Genomic DNA, 17305 nt, shown 5'->3' on the forward strand with positions numbered 1-17305 from the left:
AGTAATCAACCTGTGAAAACCACTAAGAGATTTTAAGGAGTTATTTCTCAGAATAAAATACACGTTATTACTAAATGCTGTGCTGTGCTTAGTCACACAGTCTTGTCCACATCTTTGTGACCCCATGAACTGTTGCCTGCCAGGCTCCTCTGTCCCTGGGATTCTCCAGGCGAGACTACTAGAATGGGTTGCCATGCCTTCCTCCAGAGCATCTTCCCAACCCAGGGATCGAACCTAGGTCTCCCACATTGCAGGCAGATTCTTTACTGATTGAGCCACCAGGCAAGCTCAAGAATAGTGGAATGGGTAGCCTGTCTCTTCTCCAGGGAATCTTCCCTACCCAGGAGTCGAACTGGGGTCTCCTGCATTGCAGGCGGATTCTTCACCAGTTGAGCTACCAGGGAAGCCCTTATTGGTAAATACTGCTCATTATTTTAAAGCACTTTTTTTTAAAACCAGCTAAATAGACTATATTAAACATAGCACAGACTGAATTTTAAAACGTCTTGAAAAATATGAATTAGGTTTATGAGACTACGTAAGGTAAATTCATTTATTGGTTTCTCTTTGTAAGACGCACGTGGGATTTTTAAATTGTTTTTGTTACAGTAAATTTTTTTGTAGTAAATATTTAATTGCTTTTATTTAACTTAGGCATGGAAGTATTTTGAACCGAGAGTCACCAACAGATAAGAAGCAGAAAGTTGAGCGCAGTACATCACATGATTTTGACCCCACAGGTAACACACTTTGTTCTGCCAAAGAATACTGAGACTGGTGAAGTTTTGAATAATACACCTTAAGCTACATAACTGCCTGAAACACCCAGGAATAGCTGTTTGATCTATTTAAGACTCTCCTTCCTCTTCAGTTACATAATATGAAACCTTTGCACTCAGAAGGAATACAAGCATTTTTAACTTTCAACACTATGGATTCTACTATGGAAGCATCATTGCAGACTGTGTTGTATTTTAAAATAATAATGATACTAGAAATAGTTATATCATAATTGGAAATTTTGGTCAGACCAAGGACTTAGTAGCAAGGTAAATCCTAGGTATGAACAGTAGTATGTTTATAAAACCAACATTGTAATCAAGGCTATAACAACTACATATTCTGTAGTCAATTAAAAATTCAGATGTGATCACGGTAAATTGGAGAATTGGATAAAATAATTCAAAATTAATGATTATCTCACTTTAGAGTAAGTAGATGAATAGAAATCTCTTTTTCTTCAAAAAGTATTCTAAACTCAGAGCTGTCTTTCAACTTCAGTAGTGTTGATATTTCCTAGAATTTTCATGCTAGTGTACTTTTGACTATATCTATTCTTAATTTTGTATATAGGTTGAACCCTTCTTGTAATATATAGGCTTTGGTTTCCCCTTGTAAACTCACTCAGTATTTAATTTATAAAAATTACTTGATAAATTTGCTTTTGTCATTTGAGACGTATTCCTTGTGGATATACAGTTTTATTCACTGAGACATTCCCATGACAAAAGATAAAGTAAGTAAATACTAAGGTCTCAGATACATAAATATAATGTATCTGTTTTTAGGTATTTTCACTTAGAAATAACATTTTTAATAGAGTGTTTCTTTCGTATCCAAGATGTTTCATAGTATAAACTGCTAGTACACTTTGAAAAACATAAATATTACCTAGTAAGGGAAGAATGGGAAGTGAACAGCTACTGAACCTTGGGTGGTAGGTTAAAAATGAAATCCCAGTCATCAATTTAGGAGGCTTTGGTGGTGGGAGTATGTAATATGTAACTTCTGGATCTCTATTAAGAAATAATTCTTTGTTTTTGACACCTCATTTTGATGTCATAGGACTCCAAGGCTTTCATTTATTGATAAGTTTTGTCTTGATAACTAGGGTCACAGAGTTTCTGTCCTATACTCGTCGAAGCCATTAAAGTCTTGTTAGATTGACTTACTCTGTATTGTTCATCTGTGATGTACCCATCTCCAAAGACAGGTTAGCAAAGTGGTACCCCATGTTTCACAATGAGATTATTACAGCTTTTAGTGCTTTTGTCATCTCTACAACTGTCAGATAATATATTTTGTAGAATTCTCATGTGTTGTTTGTTTGAACATATTTTTATTGCACTGTCTTTTCTTCAACAAATCTAAAATGTCATTACCTGTGCTGTTCGTGACCATTCTAAGGGCTGTCACCTGTGATGTTCATACTTTGTGTTTGCACGATTTAACTTGATCATGATTCATTCTTTTTTTTTTTTTCTCCCCATGAATTTTCCCCCTTACATTTGGTCTCCATATTTTCTATATCTCTCTCCTTTTCTCCCACTCTTGTGCAGATAGCTCCTCCAAGAAGACAAAGTCTAGTTCAGAGGAGAGTAGATCCGAGATATATGGTAAGCTAATGTAGCCAATTCAGCCTTGCACCTTTGGAGCTTGCTTCATGCTGTTTCTTTTTTTTTTTTTTTAACTGCAGTCTTCTTGTGTCTGCTCTGCATGGCATGATCTCCTGCAGGGAAAGGGAGCCTGGGGTTTTAATGTGGCTGTGATGTGGAAGCTTAAGAAACTAACATTATAGAGGAGGAACAGGTACATTGCCCATCTTCTCTTTCATCTTGTTTATGTTAGGAAGGTGATCTCTAAGATGTTTGGGTCGAGTTTCTCCAAATAACATGGATGAGCTTTGAATTCTTGTCATTTTCTTCCCATGTCCCATTTGCAGAGTTTGGCTCATGTAGAATTTCATCATTCCTACCAGTCTTTTCCTCTCAGTCTAGTCCCAGTGTAGTTTAGATGTGTTAGCAGCTCTTCAGAATTTTTATTTTATTTTTTTATTGTTTTTTTTTCTTTTTAATTGCCTCATCATCTGGAAGTGCTGTTCTTGTATAATTTTTCTACAACAGCAAAAATAACTTAAGTGTTTTATTTTTGTAGATGGAGAATGTCTCTGCCTTTCATAAGTTTCCCAAAGCTTATTCTGAATAGGAAAATTTCAAAATGGCACCTCTAAAAAATAATCTCCACAAAGAGCAGGTTTAACCTGAATGGTCAAGTCTTGCAGCAGATGCTTGAAACACTAATATTTCCAGGCTGTGTTCTGTCTTCCAAAGATAACGTAAACCCTGTTTGTGTAGTTCAGACATATTTTTCCTTTTCCTTTGCATAGTTTTACCTGCCCTCTTTTCTTGTTCTGGCATCTAATTAGTGTTTTGAGAAAAGTGAATAAGAGAAGCACTGCCTGGAACCTAGACTTTTAAAATAATCTTTGAAAGACTAATAAGTTTTTCTTTTTAAAGAAGATTCCAAATTTGGCCTCAAAGAAAAACCAGGTCTTCTTCAATAGAGCCAAAGTCTATCAAGTAGAAGTTTCTCCAGGTGCAGCTGTTTCCTAGCTTGATTAATACATGAAAGGAAAAAATATGTAAAAATGCCCCCTTTCTCTTTTAAGACACTTGAACACATACTGTCAGGTACTGTTTAGTATGAGGCCTGTGTTTGGTTGTAAATCAGTTAATGTTTCTGTGTTAGGTACATATCTATAGTTGCTTTGCTTGGGTTTATGTGACCAGTACTGTTTCTGTGCAGTTTAAACCTTTTACAGTAGTTAACAGGAAATGTGTACCATGCCATATGGCATGTCAGATTTCATGTTTTTTTCTTCCTTCCAAAGTATTTGGCTCCTCATAATTTCTTGAGACTCTGTCTTTCTGTTCTATATAAAGACCTTCCTATGGTTTATTCTCTCCTTAGGAATGTGAACACTCTCTTTATAGCACCATTCTTTTCCAGTAACCTTTGCAATGTTGTAATTTCATCTCCCCCTCATTTTCCTAGATCTGTGGTATGTATGCTGTTTGCTTTGGATGAGACTAACAATTTAGGAATCTATGACTAGAAATAGTAAACTAATATTTTTCTTACCAGCGATAGGAATACTAACACTAGTTCAGACATGCCATTGGCTTGGTAGTAATAGAAACATTTTAAGTGGTAATGGGGAAGTAAGGTGTGGCTTCTCTGTGTTTGTTTCTTGAGAACCCTTGAAATACCTCTTTTGGAAGGAACTAACCCATGAGTTCTCAAAGAGTACTTTGGAGAGGGATGAGTTGATCACAACAGAGTTAGCGTGCTAACTTAAATCTCGTTGACATTACAAATATTCTATCACCAGTGTGAATAGACTTCTTCAGACTGTGTGCAATTAGCATGGGTGAAAAGGAGTATCTGGAGAGTTTTGGAAAGTTTAGAAATACTGGAGTATAACTTGAGTAGAATCATAGCAACTGATGACATTGCTTTAGTGTAGGGTCTCTTAAGCAAGGAGATCCAACCAGTCCATCCTAAAGGAAATCAGTCCTGAATATTCATTGGAAGGACTGATGCTGAAGCTGAAACTTCACTACTTTGGCCACTTGATGCAAAGAACTGACTCATTTGAAAAGACCCTGATGCTGGGAAAGATTGAAGGCAGGAGGAGAAGGGGACGACAGAGAATGAGATGGTTGGATGGCATCACTGACACAATGGACATGAGTTTGAATAAACCCCAGGAGTTGGTGATGGACAGGGAGCCTGGCATGCTGCAGTCCATGGGGTCGCAGAGTCGGACATGACTGAGCAACTGAACTGAACTGAGGGTCTCTTAACAAGCCCACTTTTAACTTTTGAGATTATCTTCTTTTGGGGTAAAATTTGTTAGCTGGATACTTCACACAGATACTCGTCATTCACTTACAAATTATTTATTTTAAATTTTCCTGGCCATTTTTAGAGCCATTTTGTGAGATGGATTCACTTTGCTCATTTTAAGAGGAAATCAAATGTTTGTTTTGTATTCACTTCTTTGTTAAGCTTCTGCCCAGTACAGTAGGTCAATATTTGTTCCTTTCCCCCTTATTTTCCTCTCAGATCATTTTGGAGTCTTTTGACCATATACAGATATATTTTCTGATCTGCAATTTTAATGATATTTAATTTTATGTTTTCCTTACTGTAATGGAGAAATTTTCTGTTGTTTGAGGAATGTGAGAGATTTAGCAAGGGAATTTTGAGTTAGACTACAGCTTTTCCCTAATTTCTGTCTTGGTGTCCTGAAAAGATCTCAGCTGATGGTATTATGTATAAGAAAATAAGCTATGTCTTTTTGAATCTGTGTTATTCCTCTGGGACTTCTATAGCAAAACACTAGAGACTTGACTTAACAAGAGTTTTATTTTCTCAGTTTGGAGACTAAAAATGTGAGATCAGGCTGCCAGCAGCTGCTAGCATTAGTCAGGTTCTGGTGAGAGCTCGTCTCCTGGTTTAAAGATGGTCACCGTCTTGCTTCGTGCTTGCGTGGTGTTTTCCTTGGTGCAAGCATGTGTAGAGGGGGAAAGAGAGAACAAGCTCTTTGCTATCTCGTAAGGATACTAATCCCAGCATGAGAGCCTCACTCTTAATGATCTTATTTAACCCTAATTCCTCCTCAAAGGACTCATTCATCTCCAAATACTATCATGTTGAGGGTTAGAACTCAGCATATGAATTTTGTGGGGGTGACACAAGCATTCAGTCCATAACAGAAGCAAATTGTTGCTGCTTGAAATATTCTGATTTAGATACTTAGAATGTATCTTTTTAAATTCATATTTTTTTTCCTGACTTCTCATATCTGTAAAATGAGAAGTCCTTGGTTTGATTTTTACTCCCACCAAGTTATCATTCTCTCTGTTTTTTTCTTCAACTTTGCAAAGAGCATTCTACACCATGAATGTGTGTCCTCATAAGTCACTCACTTCTTAACTTCTTAAAATCTGACTGCTGAAGACATACTCTCTGGGACGTGAATCAAAATAATCTAAGTTGAAAATTTATAAACTTTTTCTCAGTTCTCACCTTCCCCTTGAGACATTAGACAGCGATGATACACTATCTTTGGTGTATATAATACTACGTCTACCCTTTCCTTTTCTCTTTATGTTGGTTTTATCTTTTCTGTATTTATTTTTCCTTCTTCTAAATTTAAGCATAACCCAAGTTTGTCCCTGGTCTTTTTCTGTTTCCAGTCTCATATTTATAACAGTTCACTGCATACTTCCACTCTGTCCTTCAAATCCAAATGACCAATTTGGGATTTATCAGTGTTAACTATGGCTGGAAATTGATTTCCCTGTTTCTTTTAGTAGCACAGTCATTTTCCTGTTCACTTAGTCTTATTTTCTTAAATTTACCTGTGACTTCTCCCTTTCTCTTGTCCTCATTGTCAACGGTTTGCCACATTCATTGGTTCTACCATCACATTATTTTTCACCCCTTACTGCATGGTTTCATCTTTGCAGCTTTGTTCAGGTTTTCATTATGTCATTAGACTTATTTAATAGACTAGACTCGTAAGTTTCTTTCATGTTGATTTCACATTGATTGACTTCCTTTTCATTTTTCTGTATTCAATTAGATTGGTATCACTGAAGTAAGGATTTAGTCATTCACTTTTTAGGAAAGTACAAATAGTTATTAAGATATGCCATGATTTGTTTCCAACTCATCATTCTCCATTAATCTACTGCTTTTCACCTAAAGGAACCAGACTGTCCCCCAAATTTTCATTTCTTCATATACGACTTGGTACTTTTTCTTTGCTCATGCCATCCCCATTGTTTTGAATGGTTTATCTCCTATAACTCCTTGTTAGAATCCTCCCCACCCTTCAAGGCCTGTGTTCAACTACTGCCTCTTCCATATGGCTTTCCTAAGTTTGCTAAGTTTTTAAACAATGGCTTTTGTTGTCTGACATCCTGTTAACATCCTGCTTTATGTCAAGTTGTTCATATTTGTATTCATCTTTGCATCTTCCATAATGACTGACACACTGGAATCACTCATTGAGTGAATGGTTGTTGAGATTGGTGTGCATTGTTTTAGTAAAGATGATTAATGGAATAAAATTGTTGATTCATTTTAATTGGATTCTCCTTTCTCTGAAAAACTTTAGGGTAGAAGAAAATGTGACTTTGAAAAGAGACTAACTGTTGGTTATAATGTAAAAGAAAGAAATTGGCATATTTGGAGCTTAAGGCCCTTCTTGCTGGCAACATTGTGCATTTAGAATCAAGAAACTTCTTAATCAAAGGATTATCTAAGGTCTAACTCATAAAACATGTATGTCTGGCAGCAGTTTAAAAATGAGCTGTTTTTATGGGGTTGCACATGGTCTTTCTCCACACCCTTCCCTGAAGCTAATTCTTAAGAGGTGAGACTTAGAGAAGTTTGGTCATGTAAAAAAATCAAAGATGAAGAAAGACTAATGTGCTTTCCCTGAAGTAAATGCAGTTTGAAAGGTTTAGCATGTTGCTTTGCATATTTAACACTACATTTTCATTAATTTTATATTTGGCAATATAGTTGCTGAATTTTTCAAGGAATATATTGCAGTGAAACCTCAGAGTACTTTTTCACCTTTTTTAGAATACCTGAAAGACTTCTTCCCCTCCCTACGGTAAAGCATTATAAAGACTTAACTTTTTTTCACTTTCAATCCTTGGTATTTAACTTTTGAGTAAGAAACAGTTTTTTATGTTGGTTTCAAATGTTGCATTGGAAAGGGGGATTAAGGAAGTGGAATAAAAGGATGTGAAGTTCACCTACCCCTAAAAGCACATGAAAAATACATCTACATGTAGAAAAATTCTCACTGTAAACAAACTGGAAACTGGCAGAACAACTATATGACCAAGGCTGCAAGAAAGATTCTCACGTAGTTGGGTAGGATGGGAAGAAACACTGGGCTGAGACCTCTGCCCCTAGAAAGGACCTAAGAGGAAGAGGGAAATAGTGTGAGTGGACACTCACCCTGGGAAGTAAGCAGGTGGAGCCACAGGCTGGGAATCATAGTTCTGGGGTCCTCTGTAGAGGAGACAAGCTCCCTTGGCTGCTTGGTGAACCAGTGGGACAAAGAGAAAGGCAGGAAAAGCCTGGACTCCACTGTGAGGAGTATGTGGGTACTGGCTTGCCAATAAGAAACACACTTAAAAAGGAACAGAGCCATTTCAAGCCTGACTACCAGGGATTCTGCTCTAGCAACCTGGGAGTGGACCCCACCCCTGACAAGGCAACAGTGCCTACCACTGAGCAGAGAGGAAATCCCACCTTAAGTCCTGTGCAGGCCAGGACCAACACCAACCACCACCACCAGTGTGTGCACCCCCTATCAAGGTGATCATGGCTAGCACATCCTGAGGAAAAATGGTTCTGGCATCTCCATCAAGTTCAGCCCTCACACCAGAGACAATAGGCATAAACAGTCTATATGGGGATGCTGCTATGTAAAAACGTCCCTCAAGACCACAGTGGATAACTTCCACCTAAATTCAGGGACAGAGTTAAGTAAAATGGTAAGGCAGAGGAACTACCCTCAAAAGAGCAAGGAACTACCCTGAAATAATAAATAATGAAACAGAGGCAATCAGTCTACCGGTTAATGAATCCAAAAATTTCATAATAAAAATGTTAACTGAATCAAGAAAGAGAATTGATCTAAGCACAGATAATTTCTAGAACCAATAAAGATCTTATAAAAAACAGATAATTCAGATTTCCACTTGGAACTCTGATCTAAAGTGTCTAGTGCAAGGCTTCCACATGCGATTCCCTATGAGCAAGTGAAACTAGACAAAGCACAAAAGGAAAAAGAACACAGGCACACGTCATCCCTAAAAAGAAATAAGCACAAACCGCTCAACCAGCCTTTCCCTCCAAGGACAAAAACCAAAAGGAAGAAGGAATACAACCCTAAAGCCTGACCTCAAGTGGAGCAAGTTAGAAAAAATGATGAAAAGACAGAAATACAGTACAAATGAAAGAACAAGGTAGAAACTCAAAGACCAAACAAAGAGGAAATAAGCAATCTACCTGAAAGAGAATTCAGAATAATGATAGTAAAGATGCTCTGAAGACTTGAAAATAAAATGGGGAAAATGCAAAAAACATTTGACACTGTTAATATAATCACCAAGGACATAGAAGAAATAAAGAAGAAGCAAGCAGAGATGAATAACACAATTACTGAAATAAAAAATACTCTGGAAGGAACCAATAGCAGAGTAACTGAGGCAGAGGAGTGGATAAGTGAGCTGGAAGATGGAATGGTGGAAATAACTGCTGAGGAGAATAGAGGGAAAAGAATGAAAAGAATTGAGGATAGCCTCAGAGACCTTTGGGAAAATATTAAACGCACCAGCATTCAAATTGTAGGGGTTGTGACTTAGCAGCAGCAGCAGCAGAGAAAGAAGAAAAAAAAAAAAAAGACATTGAGAACATTTTTGAAGAAATTAGATCAAGACCAAGAAGCACAGAGAGTCCCTTACAGGAGAAACCCAAGGAGAAACACATTGAGACATATTAATCAAGCTGACAGAGATTAAGCACAAAGAAAGAATATTAAAAGCAGCAAAGGAAAAGCAACAAATAACATACAGGGAAAAACTCATATGTTTAACAGCAGATCTTTTAGCAGAAACCCTGCAGGCCAGAAGGGAATGGCAAGATATATTTAAAGTACTGAAAGAGAAAAATCTACAACCAAGATTACTGTACTTGGCAAAGATCTCATCCAAAATTGATGGAGAAATCAAAAGTTTTATAGACAAGCAGAGGTTAAGAGAATTTAGCACCACCAAACTAATCTTGCAACATACTGAAGGGACTTATATAGCCAGTAAACACACAAGAAAGGAAAGACCTACAAAAACAAACCCAAAGCAATCAAGAAAATGCCAGTATCACTGCTGGTGCTGCTAAGTCCCTTCAGTCATGTCCGACTCTGTGCAATCCCATGGTCGGCAGGCCACCAGGCTCCGCCGTCCCTGGGATTCTCCAGGCAAGAACACTGGAGTGGGTTGCCATTTCCTTCTCCAATGCAGGAAAATGAAAAGTGAAAGTGAAGTCGCTCAGTCATGTCCGATTCTTAGCGACCCCATGGACTGCAGCCTACCAGGCTCCTCAGTCCATGGGATCCTCCAGGCAAGAGTACTGGAGTGGGTTGCCATTGCCTTCTACGTATCACTAATCATCTTAAATGTAAACAGATTAATGCACCAATCAAAAGATACAGACTGAATGGATACAAAAATAAGACCCATATATATGCTGCCTACAAGAGACCCACTTCAGACCTAGAGACACATACAGACTGAAAACAAAAGGATGGAAAAAGATACTCCATGTGAATGGAAACCAAAAGAAATCTGGAGTGGCAATCCTTACTTCAGACAAAATAGACTTTAAAGAATATTATGAGAGACAAAGAAGGACACTACATAATGATCAAGGGATTAATCCAAGAAGACGTAACAATTGTAAATATTTAGGCACCCAACATAGGAGCACTTTGATACATAAGGCAAACACTAACAGGCATAAGAGGGGAAATTGACAGTAATACAATAATAGTAGGGGACTTTGACAACCCACTTACACGAATGGACAGATCATCAAGACAGAGAATCAGTAAGGAAACACAAACCTTAAATGAAACATTAGACCAAATGGACCTAATTGATATCTTCAGGACTTTCCATCCAAATGCAGAAGAATACACTTTCTTCTCAAGTGCACATGGGACATTCTCCAGGATAGACCACATCTTGGGTCATAAATCAAGCCTCAGTAAATTTAAGAAAATTGAAATCATATCAGGTATCTTCTCTGACCACAACACTATGAGACTAGATATTAACTAGGGAAAAAAACCAGCAAAACCCAGAAACTCATGGAGATTAAACAATACATTACTAAATAACAAAGAGGTTACTGAAGAAATAAGGGAAATCAAAAGATTCCTAGAAACAAATGACAATGAAAACACAACGACCCAAAACCTGTGGGCTCAGCAAAAGCAGTTCTAAGAGGGAAGTTCAGAGCAACACAATCATACCTTAGGAAACAAGAAAAGCATCAAAGAGACAACCTAATTCTACACCTAAAGAAGCTAGAAAAAGAACAACAGAAAAAAGCCCCAAAGTCAGCAGAAGGAAAGAAATCCTAAATATCAGAGCAGAAATAAATGAAAAAGAAATGAAATGTTACCAAAGATTAATAAAACTGAAACCTGGTTCTTTGAGAAGATAAATAAAATTGACAAACCATTAGCCAGACACATCAAGAAACAAAGGGAGAAAAGTCAGATCAACAGAATTAGAAATGAAAAAGAAGTTACAACAGACAATCCAGAAACACAAAGGATCATAAGAGAATATTGTGAGCAACTATATGCTAATAAAATGGACAACCTAGAGGAAATGGACAGATTCTTAGAAAAGTGCAATCTCCCAAGACTGAACCAGGAAGAAATAGAAATTATGAACAACCCAATTACAAACACTGAAATTGAAACTGTGATTTTAAAAAAATTCCCCCCAAAACAAAACCCCAGGGCCAGATGGCTTCACAGGGGAATTCTATCAAACATTTAGAGAAGACCTAATGCCTGTTTTTCTGAAACTCTTTCAAAAATTGCAGATGAAGGAACACTTCCAAACTCATTCTTCGAGGCTGCAATCACCCTGATACCAAAACCAGGCAAAGTAAAAGATGCTCAGTTGTGTCCAACTCTTTGTGACCCCATGGACCCCATGGACAGTCCATGGAATTCTCCAGGCTAGAATACTGGAGTGGGTAGTTGTTTCCTTCTCCAGGGGATCTTCTCAACCCAGGAATCGAACCCAAGTCTTCCACATTACAGGTGGATTCTTTATCAGCTAAGCCACCAGAGAAGCCCCCAAACTAGGCAAAGACAACAAAAAAAAGTAAATTACAGGCCAGTATCACTGATGAACATAGATGCAGAAATCCTCAACAAAATTCTAGCAAACAGAATTCAACAACACATTTAAAAGCTCATACACCATGATCAAGTCAAATTTATTCCAGGGATGCAAGGATTCTTCAGTACGTGCAAATCAATCAATGTGATACACCATATTAACAAATTGAAAGATAAAAACCATATGATCATCTCAATAGATGCAGAAAAAGAAAAGCCTTTGACAAAATTCAGCACCTGTTTATGATAAAAATGCTTCAAAAAATGGGCATGGAAGGAACCTACCTCAACATAGTAAAGACCATATATGATAAGCCCACAGCAAACATTATTTTCAGTGGTGAGAAACTAAAAGCATTCCCGCTAAGACCAGGAACATGACAATGGTGTCCACTTTCACCACTATTATTCAATATAGTTTTGGAAGTCCTAGCTACCACAATTAGAGAAGAAAAAGAAATAAAAGTAATCCAGGTTGTAAATAAAGAAGTAAAACTTTCACTGTTTTCGGATGACATGATACTATATATAGAAAACCCTAAAGAAACTATCAGAAAATTACTAGAGCTAATCATTGAATTCAGCAAAATCACAGGATACAAGGTGAGTACACAGAAATCACTTGTATTCCTATATACTAACAATGAAAAATCAGAAAGAGAAATTGAGGAATCAATCCCATTCACCATTGCAACAAAAAGAATAAAATATCTAGGAATAAACCTACCTAAGGAGACAAAAGACCTGTACACGGAAAATTATAAGACACTGATGAAAGGAATCAAAGACGATGTTAACGGATAGAGAGATATTCCATGTTCCTGGGTAGGAAGAATCAATATTGTGAAAATAACTGTACTGCCTGATGCAATCTACAAATTGAATGCAATCCCTATCAAACTACCAGCGGCATTTTTCAAAGAATTTGAACAAAAAGTTTCACAGTTCATATGGAAACACAAAAGACCTCAAATAGCCAAAGCAGTCTTGAGAAAAAAGAATGGAGCTGGAGGAATCAACCTTCCTGACTTCAGACTATACTACAAAGCTACAGTCATCAAGACAGTATGGTACTGGAACAAAAGCAGAAACATAGACCAGTGGAACAAGATAGAGAGTTAAACCCATGCACCTATGGGTACCTTATTTTTGACAAAGGAGGCAAGAATATACAATGGGGCAAAGATAGCCTCTTCAATAGGTCATGCTGGGAAAACTGGACAGTTCAGTTCAGTTGCTCAGTCGTGTCTTACTCTTTGCGACCCCATGAACCGCAGCACCCCAGGCCTCCCTGTCCATCACTAACTCAGAGTTTACCCAAACTCATGTCCATTGAGGCGGTGATGCCATCCAACCATCTCATCCTCTGTCATCCCCTTCTCCTCCTGCCCTCAGTCTTTCCCAGCATCAGGGTCTTTTCAAATGAGTCAGCTCTTCACATAAGGTGGCCAAAATATTGGCGTTTCAGCTTCAACATCAGTCCTTCCAGAGAACACCCAGGACTGATCTCCTTTAGAATGGATTGGTTGGATCTCCTTGCAGTCCAAGAGACTCTCAAGAGTCTTCTCCAACATCACAGTTCAAAAGCATCAATTCTTCAGCGTTCAGCTTTCTTCACAGTCCAACTCTCACATCCATACATGACTACTGGAAAAACCATAGCCTTGACTCGACGGACCTTTGTTGACAAAGTAATATCTCTGCTTTTTAATATGCTGTCTAGGTTGGTCATAACTTTCCTTCCAAGGAGTAAGTGTCTTTTAATTTCATGGCTGCAGTCACCATCTGCAGTGATTTTGGAGCCCTGAAAAATGAAGTGAGCCACTGTTTCCACTGTTTGCCCATCTGTTTTCCATGAAGTGATGGGACCGGATGTCATGATCTTAGTTTTCTGAATGTTGAGCTTTAAGCCAACTTTTTCACTCTCCTCTTTCACTTTCATCAAGAGGCTCTTTAGTTCTTCTTCACTTTCTGCCATAACTACATGTTAAAGACTGAAATTAGAATACTTCCTAATGTCATACACAAAGATAAACTCAAAATGGGTTAAAGATCTAAATGTAAGACCAGAATCTATAAAACTCTTTAGAGGAAAACATAGGCAGAACACTCGATGACTTAAAGCAAGATCTTCTGTGATGCACCTCCTAGAGTAATGGAAATAAAAACAAAATAAATGAGTTTGACCTAATTAAAAGCTTTTGCACAGCAAAAGAAACTACAAACAAGGTGAAAAGACAGCCCTCAGAATGAGAGAAAATAGTAGCAAATAAAACTGAGAAATAATTAATTTCCAAAATACACAAGCAGTTCATACAACTCAAAACCAGAAAAACAAACAGCCCAGTCAAAAAATGGGAAAAGGACCTAAAAAGACATTTCTCCAAAGAAGACATACAGATAGCTAACAGTCATGTGAAATTATGCTTGGCATCACTCATTATTAGAGAAATGCAATCAAAACCACAATGAGATATCACCTCACACCAGTCAGAATGGCCATCATCAAATAATAAATGCTTGAGAGGGTGTTGGAGAAAAGGGAACCCTCTTGCTTTGCTGGTGGGAATGTAAACTGATACAGCCACCCTGGAAGACAGTATGGAGATTCCTTAAAAAGCTAGGAGTAAAACCACCATATGACCCAGCAATCCCATCCCTAGACATATACCCTGAGGAAACCAAAATTGAAAAAGACATTTGTACCCCAGTGTTCATTGCAGCACTATTAACAATAGCTAGGACATGGAAGCAACCTAGATGTCCATCAACAGATGAATGGATAAAGTAGCTGTGGTATATATATATATATATATATATATATATACACACAATGGAATACTACTCAGCCATAAAAAAGAATGCATTTGAGTCAGTTCTAATGAGGTAGATGAACCTAGAATCTATTATATGGAGTGAAGTATGTCAGAAAGAGAAATATAGATATTGTATACTGATTGCATATACATGGAATCTAAAAAGATGGTACTGATGAATTTATTTTCAGGGCAGCGATGGAGAAACAACAGAATAGAAAACAGACCTATGGACACAGGGAGCGGGGAGGAAGGAGAGGGTGAGATGTATGGAGAGAGTAACATGGAAATTTACAATACCATGTGTAAAATAGATAGCCAGTGGGAATTTGCTGTATGACTCGGGAACTCAAACAGGAGCTCTGTGACAATCTAGAAGGGTGGTATAGGGAGGGAGTTTCAAGGGAGGGGACATGGGTGTACCTGCGGCTGATTCTTGTTAATGAATGACAGAAAACCATAAGATTCTGTAAAGCAAATATCCTTCAATTAAAAAAGTAGGTTATTCAATTCTAAAAGTAGATAATTCCAAAATAAAAAAGCACTTTAGAAGTGATGAGAAGACTAAACGACATAGAAGAATGCGTAAGTGATCCAGAAGGTAGAATAATGGAAATCACCCAATAAAACAGCAGACAGAAAGACAAATGGAAAAAAAAAAAACAAAAAACAGTAAGAGAACTTAGGGATAATATAAAATGTGCCAACGTTCATATTATAAGGGTTCCAGAAAGAGGAGGGGGGATCAAACATGTATTTGAAGAAATTATGACTGAAAAATTTTCAACCTAAAAAAGGAAAAAGATACCCGATACACAGCAGCCCACCAGACTCCCCCATCCCCGGGACTCTCCAGGCAAGAACACTGGAGCAGGTTGCCATTTCCTTCTCCAATGCATGAAAGTGAAAAGTGAAAGGGAAGTCGCTCAGTCGTGTCCGACTCCTAGCGACCCCATGGACTGCAGCCCACCAGGCTCCTCCATCCATGGGATTCTCCAGGCAAGAGTACTGGAGTGGGGTGCCATTGCCTTCTCCAACAGGAAGTACTGTGGGTCCTAAACAGGATGAACTCTAATAGACCTATAAACAAGACATAGCATAATTAAAATGGTAAAATGTAGTTAGAGACGTCTAAAGGCAGCAGTAGAAAAATAATAATGCCGCATTTGCGGCAGTGTGGCTGTAACTAGAGATTATCATACAAAGTGAAGTAAGTCAGAAAGATATCACTTACGTGTGTAATTTGAAACATGATACAAATTAACCTATCTCTGAAACAGAAACAGAATCACAGATACAGAGAATAGACTGGTTGTTGAGAAGGAGGAGGGAGGGAGGAGGGAAAGGGATAGATTGGGAGTTTAGAATTAGCCAATACAAGCTGGTATATATAGAACGGATAAATAACAAGGTCCTAGTTTGTTACACAGGGAACTATATTCAATACCCTGTGATAAACCGTAATGGAAAAGAATATGAAAAAGAGTATGTGTATATGTATAACTGAGTCCCTTTGCTGTACAGAAGTAATTAATAAACATTGTGAATCGACTACAGTTCTTTAAAAATACCATACAACAGAAAAAGAAATGAAAGGAGGAATAGCATCTTATACCTATTTATAGCATCAGAAATACAAAAAATCGTAAGAGAATATCATGAACAATATGTCATATTATGAACAACGTGTCAACAAATTGGACAGTCTAGAAGAAATAAACAAGTTTCTGGGAACATACAGCCTATACCAGGACTGAGTCAAGAAAACACAGAAAATTTGAACAGAGCAATCACTAGAAGTGAAATTGAGTCTTTAATTTAAAAAACAAATACTCCCAGCAAACAAAAGTCTAAGACCAGCTGGCTTCGCAGGGCAATCCTACCACACATTTAAAGAACTTATACCTATCCTTCATAAGCTATTCCTTGAGGAGAAGGGAACACTCCCAGATTCACACTATGAAGTCATTCAGTTCAGTTCAGTTCAGTCACTCAGTCGTGTCCAATTCTTTGTGACCCCATGAACAGCAGCACGCCAGGCCTCCCTGTCCATCACCAACTCCCGGAGCCTACCGAAACCCATGTCCATTGAGTCAGTGATGCCATCCAACCATCTCATCCACTGTCATCCCCTTCTCCTCCTGCCTTCAATCTTTCCCAGCATCAGGGTCTTTTCAAACGAGTCAGCTCTTCGCATCAGGTGGCCAAAGTATTGGAGTTTCAGCTTCAACATCAGTCCTTCCAATGAATACCCAGGACTGATCTCCTTTAGGATGGACTGGTTGGATCTCCTTGCAGTCCAAGGGATTCTCAAGAGTCTTCTCCAACACCACAGTTCAAAAGCATCAATTCTTCAGTGCTCAGCTTTCTTTATAGTCCAACTTTCACATCCATACATGACTACTGGAAAAACCATAGCCTTGACTCGACGGACCTTTGTTGACAAAGTAATATCTCTGCTTTTTAATATGCTGTCTAGGTTGGTCATAACTTTCCTTCCAAGGAGTAAGCGTCTTTTAATTTCACGGCTGCAGTCACCATCTGCAGTGATTTTGGAGCTCCGAAAAATAAAGTCAGTCACTGTTTCCACTGTTTCCCCATCTATTTCCCATGAAGTGATGGGACCGGATGCCATGATCTTAGTTTTCTGAATGTTGAGCTTTAAGCCAACTTTTTCACTCTCCTCTTTCAC

General features: G+C 38.0%; 1 protein-coding gene across 3 annotated transcripts in view; it reads left to right on the forward strand.

The window, feature by feature from the left end:
- The window catches only part of ARHGEF12 (Rho guanine nucleotide exchange factor 12), a 177770-nt gene that overhangs the window by 86156 nt on the left and 74309 nt on the right, over nt 1-17305 (forward strand). For 2 of the 3 annotated variants that reach the window (XM_061440602.1, XM_061440600.1), the window contains exons 3-4: nt 655-740; nt 2340-2396. Coding sequence is in view for 2 of the 3 variants with exons in the window: in XM_061440600.1 (XP_061296584.1) it covers nt 655-740; nt 2340-2396 (143 nt within the window). In the remaining variant the exon portion in view is untranslated. The remainder of the gene's footprint in view (nt 1-654; nt 741-2339; nt 2397-17305) is intronic. The other variant, XM_061440601.1, reaches the window with a different exon arrangement.

The sequence above is a fragment of the Bos javanicus genome, chromosome 15 (genome assembly GCF_032452875.1).
Source record: "Bos javanicus breed banteng chromosome 15, ARS-OSU_banteng_1.0, whole genome shotgun sequence".
NCBI lineage: Eukaryota > Metazoa > Chordata > Mammalia > Artiodactyla > Bovidae > Bos > Bos javanicus.